Here is a 27,727-nt window from a genome sequence, read left to right as displayed (position 1 = left end):
CTATGTAGCTAACGGGGCCATCTCTGGTGTGGGAGTCCACCCATTTAGTAACATTCTCAGGGAGACGTTAGGGGCATCCAAGGAAACACATACAAAGGCTAATGGTTATATAAAGGAAAGGGAAAGCCTTGTTTTCTCGGAGGATGATATAGAGAATCAAGCAGAAGGCAGAGTTAACATTGTCTACAGTGGAAAAAAAAAAAAAAAAAGCATTACCTGCAAGATTTAATTCTTTTTCCAAACTGTCTAAGGTTTGGTGATCAGCAATGCCATCTAAGAAAGGTTCAGTGTGGTCAGTCATATCAATATATTCAGTTTCTGAAATTTCAGAAGCAGCTCTAGATAATGATCGAACAGCTGCACTTCTTGATCGAGGATGGGAAGAGAAAAGGCAACTGGAGCTTTTTTTAACAGAGTTGGAAAAGGGTAAATTTGCTGTTGAAGATCTCTGTGATATATGGCCTAAAATGGAAAAAATAAATAAATCAATCCTTTAAAAATTTCTGAATGAACCCGTAAAGATACAAAATGCCAGCTCCTTGAACCTAGAGCAGTTAATCCCAAGTTCCTTTCCCTAGGTCATAAATAACACGTTAGGGTCATTTTTCTCTACCTTTTTTTTCTCCTATTCAGAAAAAGACAAGCTAATTTTAATATTAAAGCAAAACTTCTGTAAACCAAGTCAATTCCAGAACAATTCATCTAATCTATCCAATCTTCTAATCTAACCCATAGCCATCCCAAACTCTGCCCTGTTTCTTAAATTCTAGGATAATACCACACTCCGCCTTGTAAGAGAAAAAACCCATGGAACAGACAAGGCACCTCTCCCTAGTGAATTTTATTTGATGGTGCTTAACATTCTTCTATTAAAACAAATATGGAGACAAGATATTAGTATGCAAAATCTTTTAGAAAAATATAGGCTTTAAAGAAATTGAGATCATTTTCCTTATTTTCCTAAATATGAATTCATTCTCTGTTGCTTTATAGGCCACATTAGTAGAAAAGTTCCAGAAATGGAGATCTAACTCAGGCTCTTACGTTGTTCCACTAAGGCAGTCACAACTTTGTCTTGACCTATTTCAAAGGCTGATATAGTTGGTTTCTTCAACATGTGTGTTTCTTTCATAAAAGGAAAAAAATCCTTTCAAACCTTACACTACCATAAATTAACTATAGATAAATAGATAATAGATATATAGATACAGATATGTAGATATAGATATATGGAGATAGACATATAAATATAGATATATAGACATAGATATCTTTTGGTACTGCTCACAAGAGTCTTTAATGAAGGCCAAGGGAATATTCAAAGTACAAACTTAGAAATTAATAGTGCAGGTATATTTTTATGTGCACTAAATCACTATTCAGATTTAAATAAATATATATATTAAACATAAATAATTTATAAGATAACCTTGTATTCACTTACTAAAAATTGGTTTTGTGTAAAATATTATATTCTTTAAAGAAGTACTATTATCATTATCATGAAAATCATGATTTGCCTGAACATACTCCATTATAACATTATGCCCACTCGGCTGAATGAAAAATGTAAGATTCAGAAGAGTAACTACAGGTGTAGTTGTCATGTATTAAACATTTAATGACTATTGAGTTTGTCTTTTTTTTAAACTTAAAAATCTACTTGGAATGTAGCTAGTACCCTCAGAGGCATCCTAATGTAATTATTTAAGCAATTAAAACTGACTAAGGTAAGTCCCAAAGGGCACCAATTTTAATGAACATTTCAGAAATCAATTTTGAAAACATTTTTTGTTGGAAAGAAATTATGAATAAATTAAAATAAGGTTCTGACCTTTTTGTGTCTGTGCACACAGAAACAATTCTGAAGAAAAGTTACTGACAAAAATGTGTCTATGTTTTAAGATGAGTAAATGTAAATATCCCTGTGGATTACTTTAATGACTAGAATTTGGAAATAATTTCCACTTTTACCTAGAATCCATAAAACTACATAATACATAAGGTAAACAAATACATAACAATACATAATACAAAAAAAGCAACCCAAAAGCAAACGTGCCGTTCCTATATAAGAAAGCAGTAGTAAGCACAGCAATCAGAGAAGCACAGATCCGTGAATATAACAGTAATTGAACTGTACGCACTGAAACTTCTACATCTATGGAGAAAAATCCACCTTTCTACCTGTATTGGGCTGTGTCCCAGTCAATTAAGATTTAGAGGAATGAAGACCTCTGATTCATATAAAACAAATAAGGACACCTGGGTGGCTTCGTTTTTTGAGCATCCGACTTCGGCTCAGGTCATGACCTCACAGGTCTGTGAATTTGAGCCCAATGTCAGGCTCTGTGCTGACAGCTCAGAGCCTGGAGCCTGCTTGGGATTCTGTGTCTTCCTCTCTGCCCCTCCCTCACCCATGCTCTGTCATTCTCTCTCAAAAATAAATATTACAAAATTTAAATAAAATAAAACAAATGGAAGACGTTATGAGGAAGAACACAGGTAAATATGAGTTGAGAAAAATTTAACATAATGTAGGTGCCCTTCAGAAAATTCAGAAGAACACAAACACTTGCCAAACTCTTGTAACAACATCTGATTGCCAGAGTATTAGAGGTTAATTGATCCCAATTGAGGAAAAAAAAGTACACTGGGGTGGGTCAGACTTATGCTTAGCATGCAGCAAAAAGACCATTATTTTAATGGAAAATATGCATAAAGTAGAATTTAAAGTACCTGAAACATAGAAAGAGACAGAGGAAGTTTCAATCTGGTCCTTAATTTTATTCCTTTTCTCTTGTTTATTTAGGTGAGTACATCATTCTCTCTATAAGCTTATTAGCATGCAAACTTATTAATTATTGCCAGGGTTAGGATTTGAAACGCCATTGAGACTGGCACTAATGATAAGGCGCCTGGGTGTCTCTGTCAGCTAAGCGTCCAACTCTTGGTTTCGGCTCAAGTAATGATGTCACACTTGGTGAGTTCAAGCCCCAGGTCAGGCTCCGCCCTGATAGTGCAGAGCCTGCTTGGGATTCTTCCTCTCCCTCTCTCTTTGTCCCTCCCCCACTCGCTTTTTCTGTCTCTCTCTCTCAAAATAAACCTAAAAAAAAAAAAAAAAAAAGACTGGCACTAGTGAAAAACGTCATGATTGAAGGGATCATTCCATGATTTTTTTTTAAAGTCCAGTTTGTAGATTATAAACATAAGAATTCCTTTTGGAGTGGGGCGCCTGGGTGGCTCAGTCGGTTGAGCGTCCAACTTCAGCTCAGGTCATGATCTCACAGTTTGTGGGTTCGAGCCCCACATCGGGCTCTGTGCTGACAGCTCAGAGCCTGAAGCCTCCTTCTGATTCTGTGTATCCCTCTCTCTCTGCCCCTCCCCTGCTCGTGATGTCTCTCTCTGTCTCTCAAAGATAAATAAATGTTAAAAACAAAAAATTAAAAAAAAAATAATTCCTTTTGGAGTAACTTGTGCCATGACTGGCAGTGTAATCTTAGGAAACTAGAAATTACCACTGACGACAATTATACTCTAAAAATAACTAAGGAAATTGTCCTTGGTATTAGCTAAAGAATATATGCTCTATGACCACTAATGAGACCACAGCAAATATCGGAAAGCAAAAAGAGAAGGGCACTCTGCGCTCTATCAAAGGGCATAAGAATGCTGACATGGATGTGAAAACACAAATCATAAATACTGAAAAGTATTTAACCGATAATTGTCATTGCTATCCTAAATGAAAACATTAGAACTGGATGAAACATAAGTAGAGCAACACGCTTTTTGCCTAGCGCTTCAATTACAAATAACATCTGAGCAAGAGCCACTGTTTTATTCCTGAATAAAGGTTTCAAAACATTAATGTCTTTTGATATTCTTGCTCCACTGTATAAATTACTAAGAGTTTGTACATAAAAAATAAAAATGTATTTTCTCTGAGTTCTCACACCCATGAGGACATTTTATTTAGCAGCATGGGTTAGCAGAAAGCAGGCTACAGTGGGGAACACCTGTCTAGTCTCACTCAATTAGAAATCCCCTTGTGACCTGAGATAGGAAATTCATATTTTCACCTGAAAATTAGGAGTTGGACAGAATGATGTCCTAAGTCCCCTCTAACTCTGAGAACCTCTGAATTAATACCTAATCTAATTAAATGACAAAATCATGTGTCAAATCCTAAAATTGTCAGGCACTGTGTCAGGATCCGGGTCTCAAAACTGAATGAGACATTGCTCCTGCCCTTCAGTACTATAAACTAACACAGAGTCCTGCTACGCTGCCGCGCTCATGCACTCTTGCTGAGCACTGACAAAAGGCCAGGCTCTGTTCTATCACTGAGGACACACCAGTGAAATGATGGGCTGAGTCCTTGCTTTCATTCCAACTAAGGATGGGCAGAAAATAAACAAATAAAATGATTTCATCTGGTAATTGGTTCTATGAGAAGGACAGAAGAAGGCAAACATGATTGCGGGTCTCAAGAGAGTAGATTGCCAAGGGGGCGGAGGGGGGGTGTTCAAAGGCCTCTCTAAGGAGGCAGCATTTGGGCTGAGATGGAAAAATTAGAAAAAAATCATTCATATGAAAAAGGGGGTGAAGATGAAGAAAGAGGCTGCAGACTATCCCAGGGTGGAGGAAAGAGCTAACAAGCCAGAGGGAGCACGGCCCGTGTGACAACAAGAAGAAAGCCAGCACGGTGGCCATGTGGGAGACACTGGGGCTAGAGGCCACGGGCGGGGCCAGTTCAGGGCCCCTGCGTGATGCCTGGAAGGAAGGAAACCATTTTTTTCCTGCTTTCTATGAAACTATATGAGGCTTTTAAGCAGGAGATTGACAAGATGCAATTTATGATTTAAGTTTACAGAAAATATGATCAGCTCCCTATAAACTATAAACAATTTTATGACTGAACAATTCACTCATGGGCTATACACAGTAGAATTTAATGGAAATTAATTATGGAAACTTGTTTTCAGGAAAAGGCAAAAAGTGAAATTGAGAGACAAACGAGAGACGATGGACAACTGGATTGGGCTCATCGTGGGCAATAACCATGGAAGCGGCTGGATTTAGGATCAAGATTAGAACTGAAATCAGCAGGCTCCAGGGATGAACAGGCTGCGGTGGGTCAGAGAGCGGCAAGATGGCTCCTGACGTGGAGACTTCCCCAGGCTTCTGTGTTTGTGCAGAGACAGGAAGATGGGGTGGGAGAGGGGGAGGCTTTGGCAGACGCAGGGGAGGATCAGTGGGCTTGCTGCTAAACACAGCTGTATTTCACAGCTATCGTATTTTTACATTCACGAACTTAAAAAATCTTACAGAAGAATTCCTTTATACGCTGGCATCAGTTCAGAAAATAAGATTTCGGTAACTAGCGGCGTAGCCAAGAGATTTTTAGTTTTATTTCAGGCCACTGCTTCTATTCAGAAAGTCATATCCCTCTGCCCTTCAATGGTAAATCTTATTCATTTTTTTAGATTCAGCTGAATAGTCACCTAGTCCCTCACACTTTGATGATCAACACTTTTCAATGGCAAAGCAATTACGTTACCATCTCCATTCCTAAAATGGAATGGTATAACTGACCACATGTACTATTTTTAATCTCCTGTCAGTCTCCAAAAGTATGTCCTTTTATTAGATGTGCACTTTATATAGGGTCATTTATGTATTTATGTCTTTATATAGCAGTTTTCCCTAGGTATGATTTTTGGACTAATACAGTAGCATAACATGGTATTGCTGATAAAATATATGCCAATTCCTAGACCCCATCTCAGGTTTAATACATCAGAATCTTAAGAATGAGGTCGAGGATCGCCTGGATGGCTCAGTCGGTTGGGTATCTGACTTCGGCTCAGGTCATGATCTCACGGTTTGTGGGCTTGAGCCCTGTGTCTAGCTCTGTGCTGACAGTTCAGAGCCTGGAGCCTGTCTTGGATTCTGCGTCCCCCTCTCTCTCTGTCCCTCCCCTGCTTGCACTCTGTCTCTCAAAAATAAAGAAACATTAAAAATTTTTTAAACAAAAGAACGAGGCCGAGAAATCCCTGTTACAGGAGGTTTCCCGGGTGACTGGGCTGACACTAGCGTTGAGAGCCTCTGCAGTAGACTCCAAGCCCTCGGACTGCAGGGACCAGGGTTTACTCTGCATCACCGGTGTCCGGCAGTGCCTGGCCTAAAGTAAGTACTCCTACAGATGTTTCAGAGAGTAAATTATTGATCTCAAGGGATCACTCCAAATTGATACTTAAAGGCATTTGGCTACTTATTTATAAAGATTTGTCTTAGTAACAAATTCCTCATGGCATGCATGTGAATTTGTTAAAAAAAAAAAAAAGTTTTTTTGAGTGCCTCAGAAGGAAGCAACTAGAATCTTTGAAGCTGCTCGAGACTTTAATGTGAGAAGAGGTACCTAACTACAGAGCCAAAAAACATTTATGGATGGTTTTTCCACTAAAAATCAAAACAAAACAAAAAAAAAATCCCAACCTTTTAAATCTGACATATTCCCAATATAAATGTGTATAGAAAGGATCTAAGCTAGCCAAGGAATTTTAGTCATAGGATTTAGGGCAAGAGAGACATATCAATTTTGCATATTTGGAAAAATCACATGTAATTAAATTTCTGGCTTGCAGATGGCCCTCAAACGAAGGTAAATAACCCCTTTTGTCAAGTGTTCCTCCCAAACCTGTGAGTCCCCGAAGGTGAGGGACATGACTCATGCAACCCTTTTCCCTGGGGCCCTGGCTTCGTGAGGACACACTCAACACATGTCTGTAGAAACGGCCTTCATTCATCAGTTGTCAACAGCAACCTCACATAGCATTCAGCATAAAGCAAACTGACTGCAGCAGGTATTACTGGACACCAGTAATGATCTAATAAAACTACTGATTTTAATGATTTCAAAATTCTCTGCATATACTCTCTAGGAAAATATTACCATGAGACTCAACACGTCTAAAGAGTTATCCTATAGACAATCTTGCAGGTATCTTGGTTAGAGAATGGAGTTGAACTGAAATCAAGATTCCAGGGTTAACACATTTAGCACTACGTTTAGAAATGAGGTATCTTAATCACAACTACAAGCAGCAATCTGGGTTTTTTTTGGTTTTTTAAATAGTTATTTATTTTTTTATTAGAGTTTATTGTCAAGTAGGTTTCCATATAACATCCAGTGCTCATCCCAACAAGTGCCCTCCTCCATGCCCATCACCCATTTCCCTCTCTCCTACCCCTCTCATCAACCCTGTTTGTTCTCAGTATTTAAGAGTCTCATGGTTTGTTTCCCTCCCTCTCATTAACTATTCTTTCCCTTTCCCCTTCCCTATGGTCCTCTGTTAAGTTTTTCCTGTTCCACATATGAGTGAAAACATGTGGTATCTGTCTTTCTCTGCCTGACTTATTTTGCTTAGCATAAAACCCTTGAGTTCCATCCATGTTGCTACAAATGGCCAGATTTCATTCTTTCCCTTCTATTCCATTGTATATAAGAACCACATCTTCTTGATCCATTTGTCAGTTGATGGACATTTGACTCTTGCCATGATCTGGCTATTGTTGACAGTGCTGCTATGCATATTGGCGTACATGTGCCCCTATGCATCAGCACTCCTGTATCCCTTGGGTAGACTCCTAGCAGTGTACAAGCAGCAGTCTTAACCTAAATAATTCTTTTCACAAATGGCTATGTCCGATCATACTATGAACCAAGTGAGGCACCTGGGTGGCCCAGTGCCTAGTACAAATAGTTTCCTGAAAGTGTAATGAAACTGAGTATGTATAAGAACTGTTCAAAAGACACAACATACCCTGAGCTACACTTAAAAAATAGTATTCATTAATGCACTGTTGCAAAAATAACTAAGACTTAACTCATGCTTTTGAGAAGAATCAGGACTACTCTTGGGTTTTTTTTGTTTTGGAGGCGAAAATTAAGACAGCCACTTAAAATGAGTAGGTTTACACTATGAAACTGCAAAGACTAATTTTCAGGTACCTAGAAAAGTGCTTAGAGACAAACTAAAAACACAGTGAGTCATCAAAATGGGGCCGTGGCCTTCCGGTGATCTCACCCCTCATCTGCTGTGTTCTGCTTGTGGATGGGCTCCGGGCTCTCTGCACAACGTCCAAGACAACTGCGTGATCAGCAGACGCACTCACGCTGTGGCCTGGCATCCACTCTCTGTCTCCTGAAATGGAAAAAGTGCAAACTAATTTCAATCTTGAAAAGGAGAGAAATCCATGTTATTGCTTTATTTTGTTTGCTGCCTTACTGGATAATATTTAGCTAAGAAAGGACCATTCATAACAGTGAGGCATATATTAAAGAGACAATCTCATAATTATACAACACACAACATTAGATTTGCATAGCTTAACAAAAAGAAATAAACTACAAGTTGCAAAGATATTGCATACACACCTTTGAATAGGAACAAATATTTTCTCAAGCATGTAACAATACGACATGAAGTGTAATAGTTTGTACATGAATAAACACATTTGAATTCTTAGGAAATCGAAGAATATCAGTAACTTTCAGAAGGAAACTACAGATATTTCTTAGAAATCTCACAGATCTTGAGATTTTGAGATTGTTTTTAAGATGGTATTTAAGAATCATCACACAATACTTAACAGTTAATGAAGTTATTCAAAGAATTTCTCTTTCACTATTTAGTAAGGGCTACATTCTAAATTTTAAAAATAATGTCTCCTCAGTCTCATTATAGTCATGTTCTCTCACATTCTGATAGTAGCCTCAAATGCAAATATGCAGCAATTCACAGAGGGTTAATAATTTCAGCTAGAGAAGAAAAAAATGACCTTATTAATTGAACAGAATTACCCAGTACTTCCTAAAATGAGGACGAACTGTTTAAAAAAAAAAGTGTCATAAAATGGTTAGGTTGGTCCCCAGGCCATCTGATTTCATGTCTGAATTTACCTGCAATTGTAATCCTAGTACTGGAATAGTTGCATTCTAAACTATGAGAAGTAAGTAAGTTGAGTCTTTCATTTTTATCAAAAACAAAGAATCTTTCAAGTCCTTGGTATTGTTCAGTTATAGGCTTACTTCTGAGGGCTATTTCTCGTAACAACTAGGAAACAAAATATTCAACAAAATTAAGTTTATCTCATCAACACAAAGCAGCACATTCATTCATTGAGCATCTACTTTGTTCTTGGCAGATTCTGCCCCCATCAAATTTAGGGTCTAGTAGTGAAGACATAGATAATAACTAACACAATATTTATATGTAGTAAAAGTTTGGAAAAATATATAAACCACAACATAGTAATTGTCTGAAAGTTGCCATCAATCCAAGGAAGACAGAAGTTCACAAAACAAAATCATGTTTTCTTTTCTCCTTTCTTTTATTTTCTTCCCTTAGTGTCTTTGTGTATAAGTCACTCTGAAAAACACAATGTCCCCTATATGCTGTCTGCAGTTTTGCATTAGTATCTCTGCCGGTATAGAAACTAATTTCAAAGATGAAAGTAGAATACCCAGAGAATGGATCTGGTCATAGACAAAACCCAAGTTAACAAAATACTTACTGTGAAGCAAACATGCATGTAGGAAACTGAGGCAAGAGTGAGTGAAGTAACTTGAGAAGTTTATACAGCTAGTAATTAGTAGAATTAGGTTCTGGCTGATTTGAAGAGTAGACTTATTCTCCCCCCACTATGAATTGATTTTATGATATGCTTTCATCTTAGGAAAGAATATTAATGGGACTAAAACATACATGAATCTAATAAGAAACAGATTAGAGATTCAGAAGTGAGACTCTAGATGGGCTTAACATATAATCAGTGCTCTCAGTATTTAACAGCTCCCTAAAGGTCCCAATTAATGTCCAAGAGCAGTCTGTTTGAAGGGAGTAAACAACATAAAATGTATTACAACCCTATACAAATTTATAAGTCATATAAATGATAAAATATTGCAAAACAAATATAGTGACTGATAAAGCATCTCCTTCAAAGACAAGTCCAAGTTGTCTCTACCCATGGCATCTTCCCTGGCCCTCCCAGACTCTCATCACCAATTTAAGGCACCCTCCAGCTTTAGAGCAGCTCTTACTTGGATTAGACAACTGCCACTCTGGAACATTTTTTTAAAGCATCAGTTGACAGATAAGAACAAAGAAAGGGGGGTTGCTTGCTTGTTTCCCAAACTCACAATGTTAACTACTGGTGGTTTCAGAGCCAGAACTAAGGGCTCCTAACTAGACCATGTTCTCTCTGCCACCCTATCCTACCCCACTGCTGCTGCTCTACAACTTGCTACTACTTGATTCCATAGATTCCACCTTTATGAAGGACTCCGTATCTGAAAACTGAAGTGCAAGATGAACTATCTTGCACCCATGGGGGAGTCCAGAAATTCTACTGCTAAAAATTGCCCCTACTGATCACTCTTAAGCTTTCTACTGCAGCAAAAAAAAATTTTAAGTAGTCTCTGCTCAAGAAATGACTTCTACCTGGGGCAGTAAAAAAAAAAAAAAAAAAAAAAAAGGGCTCGTGTCTAGTCATCAGGGATGAAAATAAAGTTGATTCTACCACTGTATATAAGGCACCATTCTCTATGACATGATCATTTACCAGTTTTTTTAACAAGTGTAGTATAAGGGATGAAAATATGATTAGTAGCTTTATAACATTTCAATTTTAATTATGAAATACTTTGAATATATATACATTACATAGAATATGACTTGATCATACAGTTAATATCAGTAATTTAAAATATTTTTTTCAGATATCCATACCAAAAAAATAGTCTTTAGAGCTAATTGTATTATTGTATTGAAGTGGACATATTCTGTTCTGATGCATGTTTTTGACTACTGGATCTGAATGTATCCATAAAAAGTTACATTTGTCTTAAATGTTTCAAAAAATACTGACTTATCTCTAGGTGTCCTTTTATATTTAAATTTTTATGTCCTATTTTTGAGATGTATCCATGTAAATAAAAACAGTTCTATTTCATTCATTTTAAGTGCTAGATTGCTTTCCATTATACAAGTTACCACAGATTACATATCTGTGAATTTGGACCAAATGTCTTTTATTAGGTTACCAAAGACAACACCTCCCCCTAGGGCAAAGATCCGGTCGGCCTGCACTCAGTATAAAAGAACTGGGGTCCATCGGCTCAGGATTTCTCTCCCACAGCATAGAACACTGCACGTGCAGGTGGCCAGCTAGCCCTCCCCATGACACCACATGGACACCAGAAAATTAGACTTTCATTCTATGATTGTTTTCTTCGTTGGGAGAGGAGGAGGAAAAGCTCATCTGTGATGAGGCTTTACTTTTGAGAATCTATTATTGGCTAAATCATGGGAATGTCTTCTAGAAGGTAATGGAGTTCTTTTGGCAGACATATTAGGGTATCAATAGACATGGATTAAAATTAATGTTAATTTGTTGGCTTGGCACTTCTAAGTAAGAAATGTATCCTTACACTGTAAACCTATGCTCAATGAAATTCCAAGATTTCCGTTTTTCAGGGAAGATGTTTTATGGACCTGACCCAGGCCCTCTGCAGAAGTCACAGAAGTCAGCTGCCCTTCCTCTTGTTGCATCTGTTAGTATGTCTCCCACGTAGTCCTTCAGTGGCTCAGAAGATGTCTAGGGATCCCAAGTGTTCGCAAAGATCTCAGCCCAATTTTGCACTTAAAAAGGTAATAAGACCCATAACAAAGTGAGCACAAAAATCCAATTCCCCCAGTAAAAGTGGTGGTGGCTCAACATTCATTCTTCCAAGTTTTTGGTTCCCCGTCAGTTTAGACATCGTGGAGATTCATTTCATATGACTTTGAAGGGTTGTTCAAATATTTGACTTGCTTAATTTCCAAAAAAAGTATTAGGTAATCAGGATTACCTAAGATTTTTAATATATAGAACAGAGATTCAAATATAGTTTCAAAACTTGGCAATAATGCAACAATGAGCTACTTTACTTTTCCTCTAAGGTGAAATGAAAACTAAATCCCTATATCTTTATTAGCCATGTTTTTGAAGAAATTATCTTCAAAACCTTATACTTACAGTAAGCCACAAAAACTGGTTCTAGCTACCTATCTGCATTTATTTCATTTAAACCAGGGACTATACACTAAAAAGCTAGAAAGGATTTATTATACTAAATTATTCATTATAATAAATTTCATAGAAATGTAACAGCTCTCTTATTATGGTACGTGAGGTGGGCCTTAAAGTATTATTTGTCATAGGAAACTGTTTGTTGCAATGGCATTTACCGTATTAGAATTTGTCCAATAACTAACATTCTTTCCCATATGAGTCATTCTTAACTATCTCATGATAATATAAGATAGCACATTTTAACTTCAATAGGTAGTAATGCTTAAGAATATATTGTGTCTTATGACATTTAATACAGCATTTTTAACATAACAAAATAGAGATTTACCAGTGGTGACTCTGTAGTTGTAGAATCTTCAGGGTTTGGCCTCTCCTGCAGATTGCGAAATTCCAAGGATTCTTTGATGTCCTGAGATAATTGCTCCTTAATGGAAGGTTTTTCTAAACCTAGACTTGGCAAAGAATCCTTGCTCTCAAGTGGCATGCAGGAATCATCAGACTTTTGATTACTTTCCGTATCTATAGTTTTCTCCTTGAAATTTCTTTCAAAAAAGCTGCTTTCCCCTAATTTTTCAATGGCAGGAGAATAAATATCAGGATCCACCATGGTGTCAAATTTTGTATCTGAAGATCCTGCTGTTGAAAACAATTATTTACAAGGTTAAATAAACTGATTAAACTGTTAATAAATAAAAACTTCTTTGGTATAAACTTTTATCAATAAGCACTATTTTGTCAACATTTCTTTACTGAAATCTCACTGCTAAAATACTTTTCCTTTGATTATGTTCATGAATGATAATCATAATTTACTGATACATTCAACCCTTAATGAGCTAGACTAATGGAAGGAGCCAAGATTTTATTTTGTAATGAAATTTTGAAATTGATGCACATTTTTATTTCAGGCTGTGGTTCAATTCCCAATTTCCTACATCCTCTCTCACTCAACTTTTGCAACAGCAATTTAAGAAAAATAATAGAGAGAACCTTATTTTCACATTTTCTTTCTCTTCCTTAGAATGCTTAGTGATGAGGTGAGGGCAAAGGGAAATCTGCCAGATGAAACATCAGTACCAGTTAGGGGACAAAATAATGTTTAAGCTGGGGCACCTGCCTCTGGAAAGCTACAAAATGAGCAAGATTATATTAGTCACCACCTCATTATGTCTGCTTTAAATCAGGGAGTTGGTTTAGATCATTGGTTTTCAACCTGGGTGCACAATGGAATCATCTGAAGGTACTCTTTAAACTTGTCAATGTATGGGCCTGACCCCAAACCAATTAAACCAGACACTGGGAGTAGCATTTAAGCACTGTTTCTGTACCTCCCCTCCAACCCTGCCAAGTTCTTCAGGTGATTATAATGTGCAGCCAGGATTGTGAAACACTGGTCGAAATTTTATAAAGAATAAAAATTCTTTAACAATTTTTGCACCATACTGCATTCATTTTAAATGAAAATATGTATATCATTATCCAGATTGAATATAGCTTCATCTGATTGTCCCTATGCTCTTTCCAACATAAATATCTTATCTCTATAAATAGATGGTATAAAATAGTAAAGGCTATGACTAAAATACTCTCCAGTGATATAAATTCTGCCTTGCTACCCAGAGGACTTACTCATTGCAATCAAATGTTTGTATAGCTGGGCAATTACACATAGTGTTTAGAACTTCCATTTCCAACAACTATCACCTCTTAAATCACACAAGTACTAGAAGAAAGGCAGTAATTTTTACATCATAAAAATACTTTTACAAAAAAAACTTTATAAACGCTATTCAACGTAATGAAACTTGCATAATAATGCTGTATTTTCCTCCTAAACTTGATCAGAAGTTACTTGAGTTTTTGGTATAAAAAGAGATGCCATTTTCTAGATGTACATGTCTACAACTAAATTCTGTAATATTTTTGCAAGATTGCAGAATTCCACTGCTGCTGAAGAGGTGACAAGGCAGCCTTTTTATTAATCTTTAAAATCTGATGCAGAAAATAGAGGTATGAGTTAATTTAGTCTTTTAAATGGAAGTCCCATTAAGTCATAAAAATTAGAGATCTTGGTTCAACATTTGAAAATTAATCTAATCTATCACATCAACAGGCTAAAGAAGAAAAATCACAAGATCATATCAATAGATGCAAACCAGAAATAAAAGGGAACTTCTTCAACTTGATAAAGACTATCTATAAAAAAAAGCCCTATAGTTAACATCATACCTCATGATGATAAACTAGATGCTTTAACCCTAAGATCAGGAACATGTCAAGGATGTGCCCTCTTACAACTCCTTTCCAAAAATCATTCTAGAAGTTACAGCTAATGCAATAAAACAAGAAAAAAAATAAGTATATAAATTGGGAAGAAAGAAAAGAATCTAATTTTGTTCACAGATGACATGATTGTTTATGTACAGAATCTGAATCAACAAAAAAACTTCTGGAACTAATAAGTGATTATTTCAAGATTGCAGGATACAAGGTCAAGATACAAAAGTCAATCACTTTCTTATATAACAAAATGAATGAGTGGAGTTTGAAATTAATAACACAATAACATTAGCACACAAAAATGAAATACTTAAAAGAATGAACCTAACAAAATATGTAAGATTTATATGATTGGAAACTAGAAATCTCTAATGAAAGGAATCAAAGAACTAACTAAATAGAGAGATACTCAGTGTTCACAGCTAGGAAGACTCAATATTGCAAAAATGACAGTTCTTTCCAACTTGATTTATAGATTCAATGCAATCACAAATAAAATCCTATCAAGTCGGTATTGATAAATGGATTCTAAAGTTTATATGAAGAGGCAAAAGACCCAGAAAAGCCAATATACTGGCTTTTGAAGGAGAAGAAGGAAAAGAATTGAAGGAGAAAGACAATGTCAAAGGACTAACACTACACAATTTCAAGAATTACTGCGCAATTATAGTAACCAAGACAATATGGTACTAGTAAAAGTATAGAAAATGTATCAGTGGGACAGAACAGAGAACCCATAGATAGCCTCACATAAATATGTCAGCTGATCTTTGCCAAATATCAAAGGCAAAACAATGGAGAACTTAAAGTGTTTTCAACAAATGGTGCTAAAACTGGACATTTGCATCCCTCAAGTTAATCTGGAATAGACCTTACACCCTTTACAAAAATTAGCTCAAAAGAATGATAGATCTAAATTTGAAATGTAAAACTATAAAATTCTTAAAACATAAAAATATAGATGATCGTGGATATGGTGACTTTTTAAGACACACACCAAGGGCAGGATCCATGAAAGAAATAATTGATAAGCTCAATTTTACTAAAATTAAAAATCTGTTCTGTAAAAGACACTATCAAGAGAATGAGAAGACAGGCCACAGACTTAGGAAAAATATTTGCAAAACATATTTGATAAAGTACTGTTATCCAAAATATTAAAAAAATCTAAAATCTGAACAATAAGAAAACGGGCCAACAAACTTGACACTTCATCAAAGGAGATCAAGAGATGGCAAAGAAGCATATGAAAAGATGTTCAACATCATATGCCATTAGGGAATTGCAATTTGGTAAAACAACAATGAAATCTACTCTACTATTGCTGAAATGACAAAAATCCAAAACAGTGACAATACCAAATGCTGGCAAGGATGTGCGAATAGGAAGTTTCATTCATGCTGGTGGGAATGCAAATGGTACAGCCACTTTGGAAGACAGTTTGGTGATTCCTTACAAAACTAAACATGTTCTTACCATATAATCCAACAATTGCAGCCCTTGGTATCTACCCAAATGAATTGAAACTTATGTTCAAATAAAAACTCACACATAGATGTTTATATTTATAGTAGCTTTATTCACAATTGCCAAAACTTAGAATTAACCAAGTTGTTCTTCAATAAGTGAACGTATAAATAAATTGTGATATTTCCAGACAATAAAATATTACTGAGTGCACCCTTGCACACGCACATGCGTGCACACATGTGCGCACGCGTGCGCACACACACACACAAGGTTCGAAGCACCTGGGTGGCTCAGTCAGTTAGGCCTCTGACTTCAGCTCAGGTCATGCTCTCACATTCTTAGGTTGAAGCCCTGCATCTGGTTCTATGCTGACAGCTAGCTCGAGCTTGGAGCCTACTTTGGATTCTGTGTCTCCTTCTTTCTCTGCCTCTCCCCCAACTCTATCTCTGTCTTTTTCTCTCTCAAAAATAAACATTAAAACAAAAAGGGTCTGTCAAGCCATGAAAAGACAGTGAGTCACCTTTAAGGGCACATTACTAAGTGAAAAAAACCAATCTGAAAATGATACATGCTGTATCATTCCAGTTACATAACGTTCTGGAAAAGGCTGAATTATAAAGATGGTAAAAATATCAGTTGTTGGCAGGAATTAGGAGGGAGGGAGGTAATATAAAAAGGCAGGGCACAGAGTATTTTAAAGGTACTAAAACTATTTCTTTGTGATACTATAATGATGAATACATGTTATTATAAATTTGTCCAAACCCACAGAATGTACAGCACCAAAACTGAGCCCTTGTGAACTATGGACTTTTGGTGATAAAGTGTGTCAATGCATGTTTATTGATTGTAACAAATGTACTACTCTGGGTGGGAGTTGATTGTGGGAGAAGCTATGAGTTTGAGAGGGCAGAGTGTATATATGGGAACGATACGGATTTCCTGCTCAATTTTGCTGAGAACCTAAAATTGCCCTAAAACAATAAAGTCTATAGATAAATCAAGCATCTTTAAAGTAACACCTTTTTTAATGTTTATTTTTGAGAGAGAGGACAGAGATAGAGCAGGAGTGGGCAGGGGCAGAGAGAGAGACGGAGACACAGAATCCAAAGCAGACTCCAGGCTCTGAGCTGTCAGCAAAGAGCCTGATGTGGGCTCAAACCCACAGACCACAAGTTCATGACTTGAACTGAAGTTGGACACTTAACCAACTGAGACACCCAGGCACCCCTAAAAGTAACAGTGAATGGGTATATAATCAGCATTTCCCCAAACGTAACTGGAACACCATGGTCCAGGTAGGTCAAAAAATACCTTCTAAACTAGGTTTGGAGCCCTGTAAAGTCCTAACTTACCACGTGGATATAGTTCATAGTTGGTCATAATTGATAGGTTTATTGGTTGAAGATGTCAAGTCCAGCAGGATTACCACAAATCACAGTTTGCTACCATCTACTACCCAATCAGAAGGTAATCATCAGTTTTATAGTTAGTTATTTTAAATAATACTCTCAAGTATCTCTCAAGTCCTTTGAAGATATAAGATATATTTGTCAGTTTTTCTGAAAATCCTAAAAAGATTAAAAATATTATTTGAAAATAGATTAGAAGTAATCTAATTCCTAATTCCTATGTTTTAGCTTAGGAAAATGAGATTTAAGAAAGTAAGTGACATGTTCAAGGTCACACAATGATTTAAGACAGAAATAGAAATAAAATCTGACTCCCAAGCCAAAATAATTTACTGTGACTATCTTTAAATGGTGCTCTCACCATCTGGAAATTGAAACCAGACATTTGCACACAGCATTCTAATCTATAAATTCTAAGGCAACTACTAGTAATAATGTCGATATATAAACAGGATGATTTGTTTGGTTTGGTTTTATCACTTATGTAAAACTTTACATCAAATCTGAATATTCAGGGAGAAGATTTAATGCAAAGTAGGGCAACAGGATGCCAATTAGATTTTTGTCACTAAAAGCATATCCATGTAATCTTTTAAATGTTGCTAGCTCAGTCCATAATAACTCTTAGAGGCAGCAATCAACACAGGTTTTTTTTTTTTTCTGGATAAAAACATTGTTGTCCATTGACTGAAAAGGCTATTTGCTAGGAAATCATATATTTTCAATGAAGGTTTTCTAAGTATCAAATTTTGTGGGTTTTCAATGAATATCATAATAGGTCAAGCTTTTACACACTGCAATACCTATTAGTTTTATTAAATTACTAACATTGTCAATAATATTAATCCACAAGAAAAAAATTACCTTTTGGGTTTTTACAGTAAGAAGAACTGTTGTTCAGATGAAGATGTAAGAGGTCTGCATTTCTCTTGGTGAAAACATGATGTTGATGAGTGTCATTTTCATACAGAATAGTATTCTGATAATCATAAAATGTGAAACTTTCATGTTCAGGAACAAGCAAAAACAAAAGAGTTGAAAGAAAGGATTAAAAAATAAAGAAAGTAAAAAGTCCCTGCTTATTAAAACAAATACAATAAAACCTTTAGGGATTAGGGTTATTTACATTAATTTAATATTTTTTTATCTTACTGTGGACATATTCTAAGCCACTAGTAACTAAATAGTATTTATCTTTAAAGATAAACTAGACCAAATCAGACTTAACTGAACCATGTCAATTAAGATCTTCTTTAAAAAATATTCTAGGACATCTGTGTGGCTCAGTAAATTGAGCACCTAATGCTTGACTTTGGCTCAGGTCATAATCTCAGGGTCGGAGGATTAAGCCCTCATATCAGGCTCCATGCTGAATGTGGAGCCTGCTTAAGATTTTCCCTCTCCCCCGGCTTGTGTTCATTTGTTCTCTCACTCTCTCTTTAAAAAAAAAATCTGAAATAAGTTTGATTCCTTATATTCTTTCTTCTAAAAATGGAGAGTTACCTTTCAGGCTCATTGAAATCTGATGAAATCAAAGTTTTATTACTTAAATAAACTTTTAATTTGCTCATCAATAACTATCAGAATTAAAAAGCCATGTGTGATATTTATTTTCAGTGTTTAGTGATGATTAGCACATGCTAACATATGTACACTTTAAGCATTTTTCTGTAAATTAAATAATATATTTAATAATACCCAAGATTTATGTAAGCTTTACATAGTACCACCATAAAAGCTCCTGGATTTTCCTCCTGTGTCACCTATGATACTTTATGATTCTTCTTGGAAAAGAAGAAACTCTATGGAAACCTCCAAACCCAAAATGCAAAACTATTGCCAAACCCATGACCAGTAACTTTCTCTGGCTTCTATAACATGGATGTCAAAGCAGGACTTGGGATCAGATATATAAAGGAATCATATTAGAGAGCAGATAAGTCATTCATTTCCTTAGGAATACAGTAGTCCATACAAATATCTTATCTACTGACCAGAAGGTTGTCTCCTGCCAAAAGCACATTTGCTACTAGATAGAGTCTGTATGTTCAAACATGGGACTTTTCAGGTCCAAGGGCATCACTTAGGCCCACTGCTACTCCAAAATGCTGCTAGGGCCTAAGTTGATCTGAACATATAAACAAAAAATTGGTGTTGGGGCTACTTAGTAGGAACTTCACTCTGCTGCTTACTCAATTTAATACTTGCTAATGTTTCAACAGCAAAGGAGACTTAGAGTACTTTTAATAACATTACTACCAGATATAGCTAGATGTTATTTTTCACTTGGAAATGACAAAATTCTAAAACTAGTTACAAAGTGAATCATTACACTTAATTTATTTAATTCATCACATAGTAAACTCTACGTATGCAGTAATCTATTGTCTGGGACATCTTTTTGTCTCTCAAACCAGTCATTAAAAAATATGTTTTTATTTAGGGTTCATAGCAAGCTGCAATAAGAAAGATCATATGAAATATATCATCCTCTGTAAGCCATTTCAAATAATAATGCTAAATTTAGAGGTATCTATTAAATACTCTAGATATTAGGTAAGAGTATAAATATATCATTATAGTCACTTTTCAAATTATTGAATATGGGCAAATATTAGCAATATTTATTGTGCACAAATTTAAACATGACCTTAGTACAATATATTCTAACATTGAGGTCCCATGTTTTTTACATCATGAATTTCTTATTTAAAAAGAGAGTTGATTTTTTGGGTAGGTTTTTAAATAAACATCAAAAGCAATTTAGAATGATCTTACCTTTGTTGACTGTCTACATCTGCTAAGTCAACTTTGTAGGGCACTATGTCTCCTGGTCCTTCAAATTCCTCTTCATAAGTCTTATTAAATTCATGTAGTATAATATTAGTTATGCTCAATAAATGTATTACACACTAAACCATCTAACTTGTACATAATATTTAGAGATTTTGCTTCCCTACAAATAACATTATGTGCTTTCTGACTGTGCATCATAGAACAACTCCAGGAGGACTAATTCAATAAATATTGGTCGATGGCATTTGCTGTGTCAGTCATTTCATCACTACTATTACTCCTAGAAACAACAATAACAGCTGTTTTATTATGTAACTACTGAGTGCCAAGTAGGCTGGTGACTGAGATGTTTTTAGTTCTCTGGCCAGCATGTTACAAGGTTTCTCTGGGCATCAGCTAATTAATGCCAAGCACACACACATATGGAAGCATGTGTGCTTATCTGTTCAGTATCTTAAATTTATCTAGAGGGGAAATAAAAATGTGGCTAGGAGCACACACACACAGAGCAGAAGCTATTAATGTAAAGAATAAAGTAGTATTTAAAAGGCACCTCTTCCATTCTAGTCTTTTTCTGTGACAATCACAGGAAGAGAAATATCACGGGCAAGTAATACATTCAGCTACAAGATGACTAGAAAATTAGAAAACGTGCTTAGTTTGTCCCAACCTAAACTTTCATCCTAAAGCTCCATCTCTGACTGGCTCAAGTCAGGTGATCCTATTTTGTGTCTTCTAGAGGTTTGTATTCAAATTATTACCTAAATCCCTTAAATGCTAGTACTATATTTTTCTTTAAATAGAAAATAATAGTAGATAACATTCAAAAAACATGGATACAAATTATATTAACTAGATGCCATATAAGGAAACTAATTTTTGTTTAAAAGCCTGATAACATAAAAGACTAAAACAAATACTAAACTATATTTCTATAAGTTAAAAGAATAAAATGTCTTCTCATCTCCCATACTACGTTTCCAAAAATAGCACAATACCAATTCAGCTCACAAATTTACTGCCTACATTAAAAATAATACTATTTTATTCCTACTAGCACGTTTGAATTCAAACTCTTGTAAACTTTCTCCCCAACCATGTTTAATTTGAAAAAATATTATTGAGGGGCGCCTGGGTGGCACAGTGTGTTGAGCATCTGACTTCAGCTCAGGTCATGATCTCATAGTTCGTGAGTTCGAGCCCCATGACGGGCTCTGTGCTGACAACTCAGAGCCTGGAGCCTGCTTCGGATTCTGTGTCTCTGTCTCTCTCTGCCCCTACTCTGCACATGATCTGTCTCTCTCTGTCTCTCAAAAATAAGTAAATGTTAAAAGATAATTTTAAAAAATCTTATTGAAAATAATATGTAGCTTTAATGTATATGTTATGAATTTCTTGTTGGCTAAACAATAGGGTAGTCATTATGCACTTACATCATCCAGTTCAACTATTTTTAGAGATGGTTCGGGTCTCTCTCTGTTTAATTCTTGTACTGGCAGAAAAAGCAGTGGATGTTGTTTGGTCTCCCCAACTAGGAAACAAGATTAGGAAATAAAATCATTAAAGATATAATCAAGATATAATCAAATATACCTCACCTGATAATTCCCTATCTTCAAATAACATAGTCAACAATAAAAGAATAATGTTCTCTTGGGCACCCACACTAATACATATATGATGTCAATTTTCCCAGCTTGAGTAAAACACACATTTTCTTAACATTCGATTTTTAAGTAGAACTATTTAGGGGTGCCTGGAAGCCTCAATCAATTAAGCATCTGACTCTTGATTTCAGCGCAGGTCATGATCTCACAGTCAGGGATCAAGCCCTGCATTGGGCTCTGCCCCTCCCCTGTTCACACACTCTCTCAAAATAAACAAATAAACTTTAAAAAATCAACTATTTAATTTAAGGCAAAGTAAATCTATTGAATGGGAAGGAGAGTGTGCTTGATTTTGATCTACAGAGGGTGCATAGTCCAGTTGAGGATAATATAGTAAATAAAACATAACAAAACAAAACACAAAAGCAGATGCTGACTAATGCTTAGTGTTTAAAATGTGAAATAATAAATTAGAAAATATCTACTCAAGACTGAACTAACCATCACTGTCTTCATCACTTTCATTCTTGGAACACTGTGCTTCACTAGCAGCTTTACACTGAGGTATGAATGTCTCTGGCAGCATGTTTTGAAGTTGATCCTGTGGAGTTCTACAGAACAAGAAGCAATTAAAAGACTAAAATACATTATCTGAAACTTTCCCAGACAAGATCTTGATTTATTTCACAAACGAGTGAATATACAAAATTAATGATGAAACCAAAGCTATATCTCTAATTCATGGAAGAAAAGTGGGATTGTGTTACAGAATCTTAATCTACTAAAATAATTTTGTAAATCAAATTAACATCGCACAAGACTTTTCAATTGTATGTCCTACTGTTTTTCGTTTAGGATAAAAATCAAAGTTAAGACAAAAGTCGGTGTTCTTACAGAAGCCACATGGAGTCCATGACACACCACACTATTTAGAAAACAAATTTATGAATGTGCATTGTACATCACAGCCTAGGTATTATGTTGACAGGTTCTAAAGGAACCTGAAGACATTTTTCTAAACTTTCACCAAGCCAGTAGGGTGATAAAATATGCCTCCACAATATAAATGCGGTGTGTTATGGCTGTGCCATCTATTACCCAGTTAATGAGGTTTCATACGGCCCATTTCACATAAAAAGCAACAGAATAGAGGAATTCTCAGAGGTCAATATTATGCATTGGTTCGAGAGGATATTCCCAAATTACTGGTAAGGTGGCACCTTTTAACCAAGAATACAAACAGCTATGCCCTTCCAGACCATGCAAGTTCATGGAGTCCCCATGTGAAAGTCGAGGTCTTCTTAGTGATATTAGCAGGTGACATTGATACAAAGCTTAAAATGTACCAGGCTCTGTTCTAACTAATCTGGGGTATTAGCTATTAATAGGTATATTAAATAGGCATGAATGAGGCACAAAGAAGTAAACCAACTTGTAAAGTCATTCAGGTAGTAAATACAGAAGAGGATTTGAACCCAAGGAGTCTGCTTCCCCAAGTCAATGTTCTTAACCATTACTCTCTATATGGCCTCTCTCACAATTTGGAAAGGCAGTAAAATTTGATAATCTGGCAATCTATGGCTATGTGAATTTTCCCAATATATGTAATTTATATATCAGAACACTCCAAAATATTTATATATTATTCAGCTTTGTGTCTTGACAAATTTTATAAGCATACCATCTTATATCTATAATTTAATTAAGTAATGGAAAGTATAAAGAGTAAAAGTCAAAACAAACTGGCACCTGGCCACCAGAAATCTGTTTCCAGTTTGACACAGATACACAAAAAGTTCAATCACAGATGCACATAAATGTACTATTATTCAGGATACTCCTTTTCTGTGAAGTAAAAATTTATCTAATTTTATGAGCAAAGCCATGAACCAAAGGCTTATAGAATCTAGGCAATAGAGTATTGGAACTATTGATTATTTATTCTAAACTCAATAGCTTGAAGATGAGAAAACAGGATGAACAGAGTTCGAATGCTCTTCCCATGAACAAACAACTAGTTACTCAATGAACTGGGTCGGTAGTCTGGATATTGGGACCCTGGAACGAGTGCTCGATTGAAAGAGCATGCCATGTAAATCAAAGAACCAAACCTCTTTTAGAGTAAGGTTTCCTCACCAGATTTTTCTGAAAATGCAAAGACTAACTAGCAGCTATACACTACTGAACTTTAGACCTAAAAGACTGGTCTGGGCGTCACACTTCACAAGGGCTAGAGACAGCTTGAACAGCGGTTACATAGGAATAACCAGACTAGAACAGTGTATGAATGAAGTATAGGCCCTGACACACAAACCACAATGGGATACAACTGTACACCTCTGGAAATGACCAGCACCAAACAAACACAGAACCCTGAAGATTCCAGGTGCTGGCAAAGATGGAGAGCAACCAGCACTCGTACATTGCAGCAAGGGGTGGAAACTGTGCAGTCACTTTGCGGACAGTCTGGCAGGATATTTATAAAGATAAACATACACATGCCAATCTAGCCAGCCCGGTCCCAGGTATTTACCGAGGGAATTAAAAACTGATATTCAAACAAAAACCCATTTGCAAATGTTTCAGGCAGATTTAGTCATAATTGCCAAAAACTAGAAATCAGCAGGGTGCTCTCCAACAGATTAATGGATAAACTGTACATCAGGATGATGAAATTCCGGCCCACAACAAAGAGGAATGGATTTTGATTCACTGAAGAGCACGGATGGCTCTTAAATGCATTTCGCTAAATAAAGGACACAAAAGGCTACATTATTGTATGATCTCACTTACATGACATTCAGAAAAAGGGAAATGTAAAAGGATGGAATGGATAAATGGTTGCCATATGTTGGGGAAGAAGTGTTGACCATTAAGGGGAATCAGAAGGGAACTTGGGGGCGATGAAACTGTGCTGTTTGGTGCTATGACAAATATTTGACTCCAGGCATTTGTAAAAATCCATAGAACTCTACACAAGTTTATGCTATTCAAATTTTAAAAAGTATTCAGCCCAGGGAATGGCAGAGCTACCCTAATGAAGGTAGGAAAGAAATAAGCGCCATGGCCTCAGCAACTTTGGAGAAAAAGTTTTTGACTAGATACTATGGGCTAAGGAAAAAAAGCACTACATACAAATAATGTACTCTAGTTGGTAAATTTGTTTCTCACAGTAATATTAGTTTGAAATTCTGGAACTACTGTATGGACACACACACACACACACACACATGGGCTGATAAATGAATAAATATACATAGATAATGAGAGCCATGATTCTCACTGCAGGGGAAAGAAACCATAAATAAGCAAAGAAAAGAGGTGACACTGGCTTGGAGTCAGTGGTAGGAGTGTACAGGTTTACCTCAGTAGATACCCAGGTAGACAGATAGGGAAACAAATCTGGCTGTGTGGGTATAGTGGTAAGTATACATACATAGATTTCCTATATGTTCTTTGAGAGTACACAGGCTCTGTGGTACCTGTGTAGCCATGAGCACATCTATACTCCATATTTTGGTTTCTTAATCCCATATCAAAAAAAAATAAAAGAAATCAAGATGACTTGGAGAAATTATTTCTGGGCTAGAGCACAGAAATGCATCTTGGGTGCCAGAAGAATGATGGGTATTACAAGTAAACAAATCAACAAACAAAAAAAGGATGAGGACACGTTGAAAGAAGAGAGGAGTCAACCTGAAACAGCTCTCAGGGGTCAAGGTAGGAACTATGTGAGTCATAAAATAAATAAAAATAGTGTTGAATATTAATTAAAAAATAAAATGCATATCCATAGGTCAAAAGAAATAAACAACTGAATAAATAAATGAAAGGGGAGAAGGGATATTCTTCCTTGAAGAGTTATAATTAATAAATATAGAAGAAATGAAGGAAATAGAAAATTACTACTTATTCTGCTGCTGGCAAACTCCACAGATAAATACCAAAATTAGTAGAGGAAAGGTTAAAGAAAAAGAGGATTTTGTATAATTTCAAGGCATCTTCCCTAAAACATTTATTAATCACTCTGATACAAATGTTTGTGCCCCCTCCCAAAATTAATATATTGAAGTCCTAATACATAACGTGATGGCATTAAGAGGTGGGGTCTGTGGGAGGAGATGAGGTGATGAAGCCACAGACCCCATGTGGGTCTGATACCCTTCTAGAAGAGTTCTGAAAGAGCCAGTGAGGACACAGCAAAAAGATGGTCTCTTGTGAACCAGGAAGCAGTCCATCACTAGACTCTGAGTCGGCCAGTGTCTTGACCTTAGACTTCCAACCTCTAGAACTCTAAGAAATAACTGTTTGCTGTTTGCCAGACCCCCAGTTTATATCATTCCATTGCAACATCCCAAATGGACCAAGAAAGAAGCTAGTACCAGAAGTGGGACGCTGCTGAAAATGTGGAATCGGCTTCGGAATGACTGAATGATGACAGGTAGAGGCTGAAAGGGGTTTAAAGTTCATACTAAAAAAAAATCTATATAGCTGTGAGAGAACCTTTACAGGCAATTCCGGTCAGGACTCAAAAAGAGAACTGAGGAAAAGCCTCCGTCTTCTTACAGAGTATCTAAGTAATCCTGAACAGAGTGTCAGTAGAAATAAGGATGGTAAACGCCATTCAGCTGAGGTTTCAAATGGAAATAAGAAACATGTTATTGGACACTGGAGGAAAGGCAATTTTCATTAATAAAGTGGCAAGAACTTAGCTGAATTGTGTTTGTGTCCTAGGGTTTTATGTAAGCTAGAACTTAAGAGGGATGAAATTAGTTATGTAACAGAGGCAATTTCTAAGCAAAGTATTTAAAGGAAAGGCTTGGTTTCTCTTGACTGCTCATAGTAAAATGCAAGGGTGAAATGACTTAAAGACAGAATTATTAATCATAAGGGAAACAAAACTTAAATATTTATAATACTCTCAGAATGTACATATTGAAAAGAATGAGAGGGTCTATTAAGGAGCGAACAGGAAATCTATGCCCAAATATGTCATCTGATAGGGAGAGTAGTCACTCATCTAAATAGAAGCCACATTTTCCACTATTTAGAGACCATGGTAAAATGACCTCCAAAGGCAAATTAAAAATCATTGGGGCTATCCCTAGTATCACAGACACAGAAACTTCAGGCCACACAGCAGAGAGAACTCATTGGAGCAATGCCCAGTGAAACTGTGTGGGCAAGGATGCTCCTGTAACCGCAAGTTAGCCAAGCCACATGACTCCTTCTCAAGGGAGTCACAAGCATATGACCCTATACAGAACCATCATAGGAATGGGGCCACCCAAAGCCATGGGGACAAAGCTAACAAGAGCCTTGGGGGCCCAGCCAAAGCTGCAGGGGGACTGCCTCGGAGTGTCTGAAAGGCAGGATCCCTGCTCTAGTGTGTCTAGAAGGTGGGACCTCCATCTCAGTGGGCCTTGGAGTGCAGAGCATCGATGGAGAGGCTAATTCTTAAGACTTAAGGTTAAATAGAATTTGCTCTATTGGGTTTCAGACTTGCTTAGAACCTGATACTCCTTTCTTCTTTCCTATTTCTCTCTTTTGGAATGGAAATATCTATCCCATGCCTGTCCCACCATTGTATTTTAGAAGCACATCACATGTTTGATTTCATAAGTTCACAGAGAACAATTTGCCTCAGAATGATTCATACATTGACCCTCACCCATATCTGAGTTAGATGATATTTAGATAAGACTATGAATTTTAGACTTGAGTTGATGCTAGAATAAGTGAAAATGTTGGGGCTTTCTGGACAGAATGAACATATTTCACATGTGAGAAGTTCATGAACCTTGTCCTGCGGCCAGGCCAGAAAGCTCTGTTCTGAGTGTTTCATGTGTTGCAATCCTAACTCCAGAGTGATGGTGTTAGGAAGTGGGCCTTTGGGAGGTGATCAGGTCATGACGATAGAGCCCTCATCAGTGGGATGACTGCCCTTGGAAAACACCTGAGAGAGATGCCTTGCCCCTTCTGCCATGTGAGGACACAGTGAGAAGATGGCCAGCTATG

At 36.4% G+C, this 27,727-nt stretch overlaps 1 protein-coding gene across 1 annotated transcript in view; it reads right to left on the bottom strand.

Moving 5' to 3' along the window:
• Nucleotides 1-27,727, bottom strand: part of ZBBX (zinc finger B-box domain containing) — a 113,314-nt gene that overhangs the window by 15,028 nt on the left and 70,559 nt on the right. The window contains exons 10-18 of the mRNA XM_029938746.1: nucleotides 22,604-22,634; nucleotides 22,211-22,320; nucleotides 21,536-21,633; nucleotides 20,085-20,164; nucleotides 18,171-18,307; nucleotides 12,473-12,780; nucleotides 8,969-9,122; nucleotides 8,094-8,210; nucleotides 217-462 (exon numbers count right to left, since the gene is read on the bottom strand). Coding sequence (XP_029794606.1) covers nucleotides 217-462; nucleotides 8,094-8,210; nucleotides 8,969-9,122; nucleotides 12,473-12,780; nucleotides 18,171-18,307; nucleotides 20,085-20,164; nucleotides 21,536-21,633; nucleotides 22,211-22,320; nucleotides 22,604-22,634 — 1,281 coding nt within the window. The remainder of the gene's footprint in view (nucleotides 1-216; nucleotides 463-8,093; nucleotides 8,211-8,968; nucleotides 9,123-12,472; nucleotides 12,781-18,170; nucleotides 18,308-20,084; nucleotides 20,165-21,535; nucleotides 21,634-22,210; nucleotides 22,321-22,603; nucleotides 22,635-27,727) is intronic.

This window comes from Suricata suricatta, chromosome 5 (assembly GCF_006229205.1).
Source record: "Suricata suricatta isolate VVHF042 chromosome 5, meerkat_22Aug2017_6uvM2_HiC, whole genome shotgun sequence".
Taxonomy (NCBI): domain Eukaryota; kingdom Metazoa; phylum Chordata; class Mammalia; order Carnivora; family Herpestidae; genus Suricata; species Suricata suricatta.
This window is presented reverse-complemented; position numbering and strand designations above follow the sequence as displayed.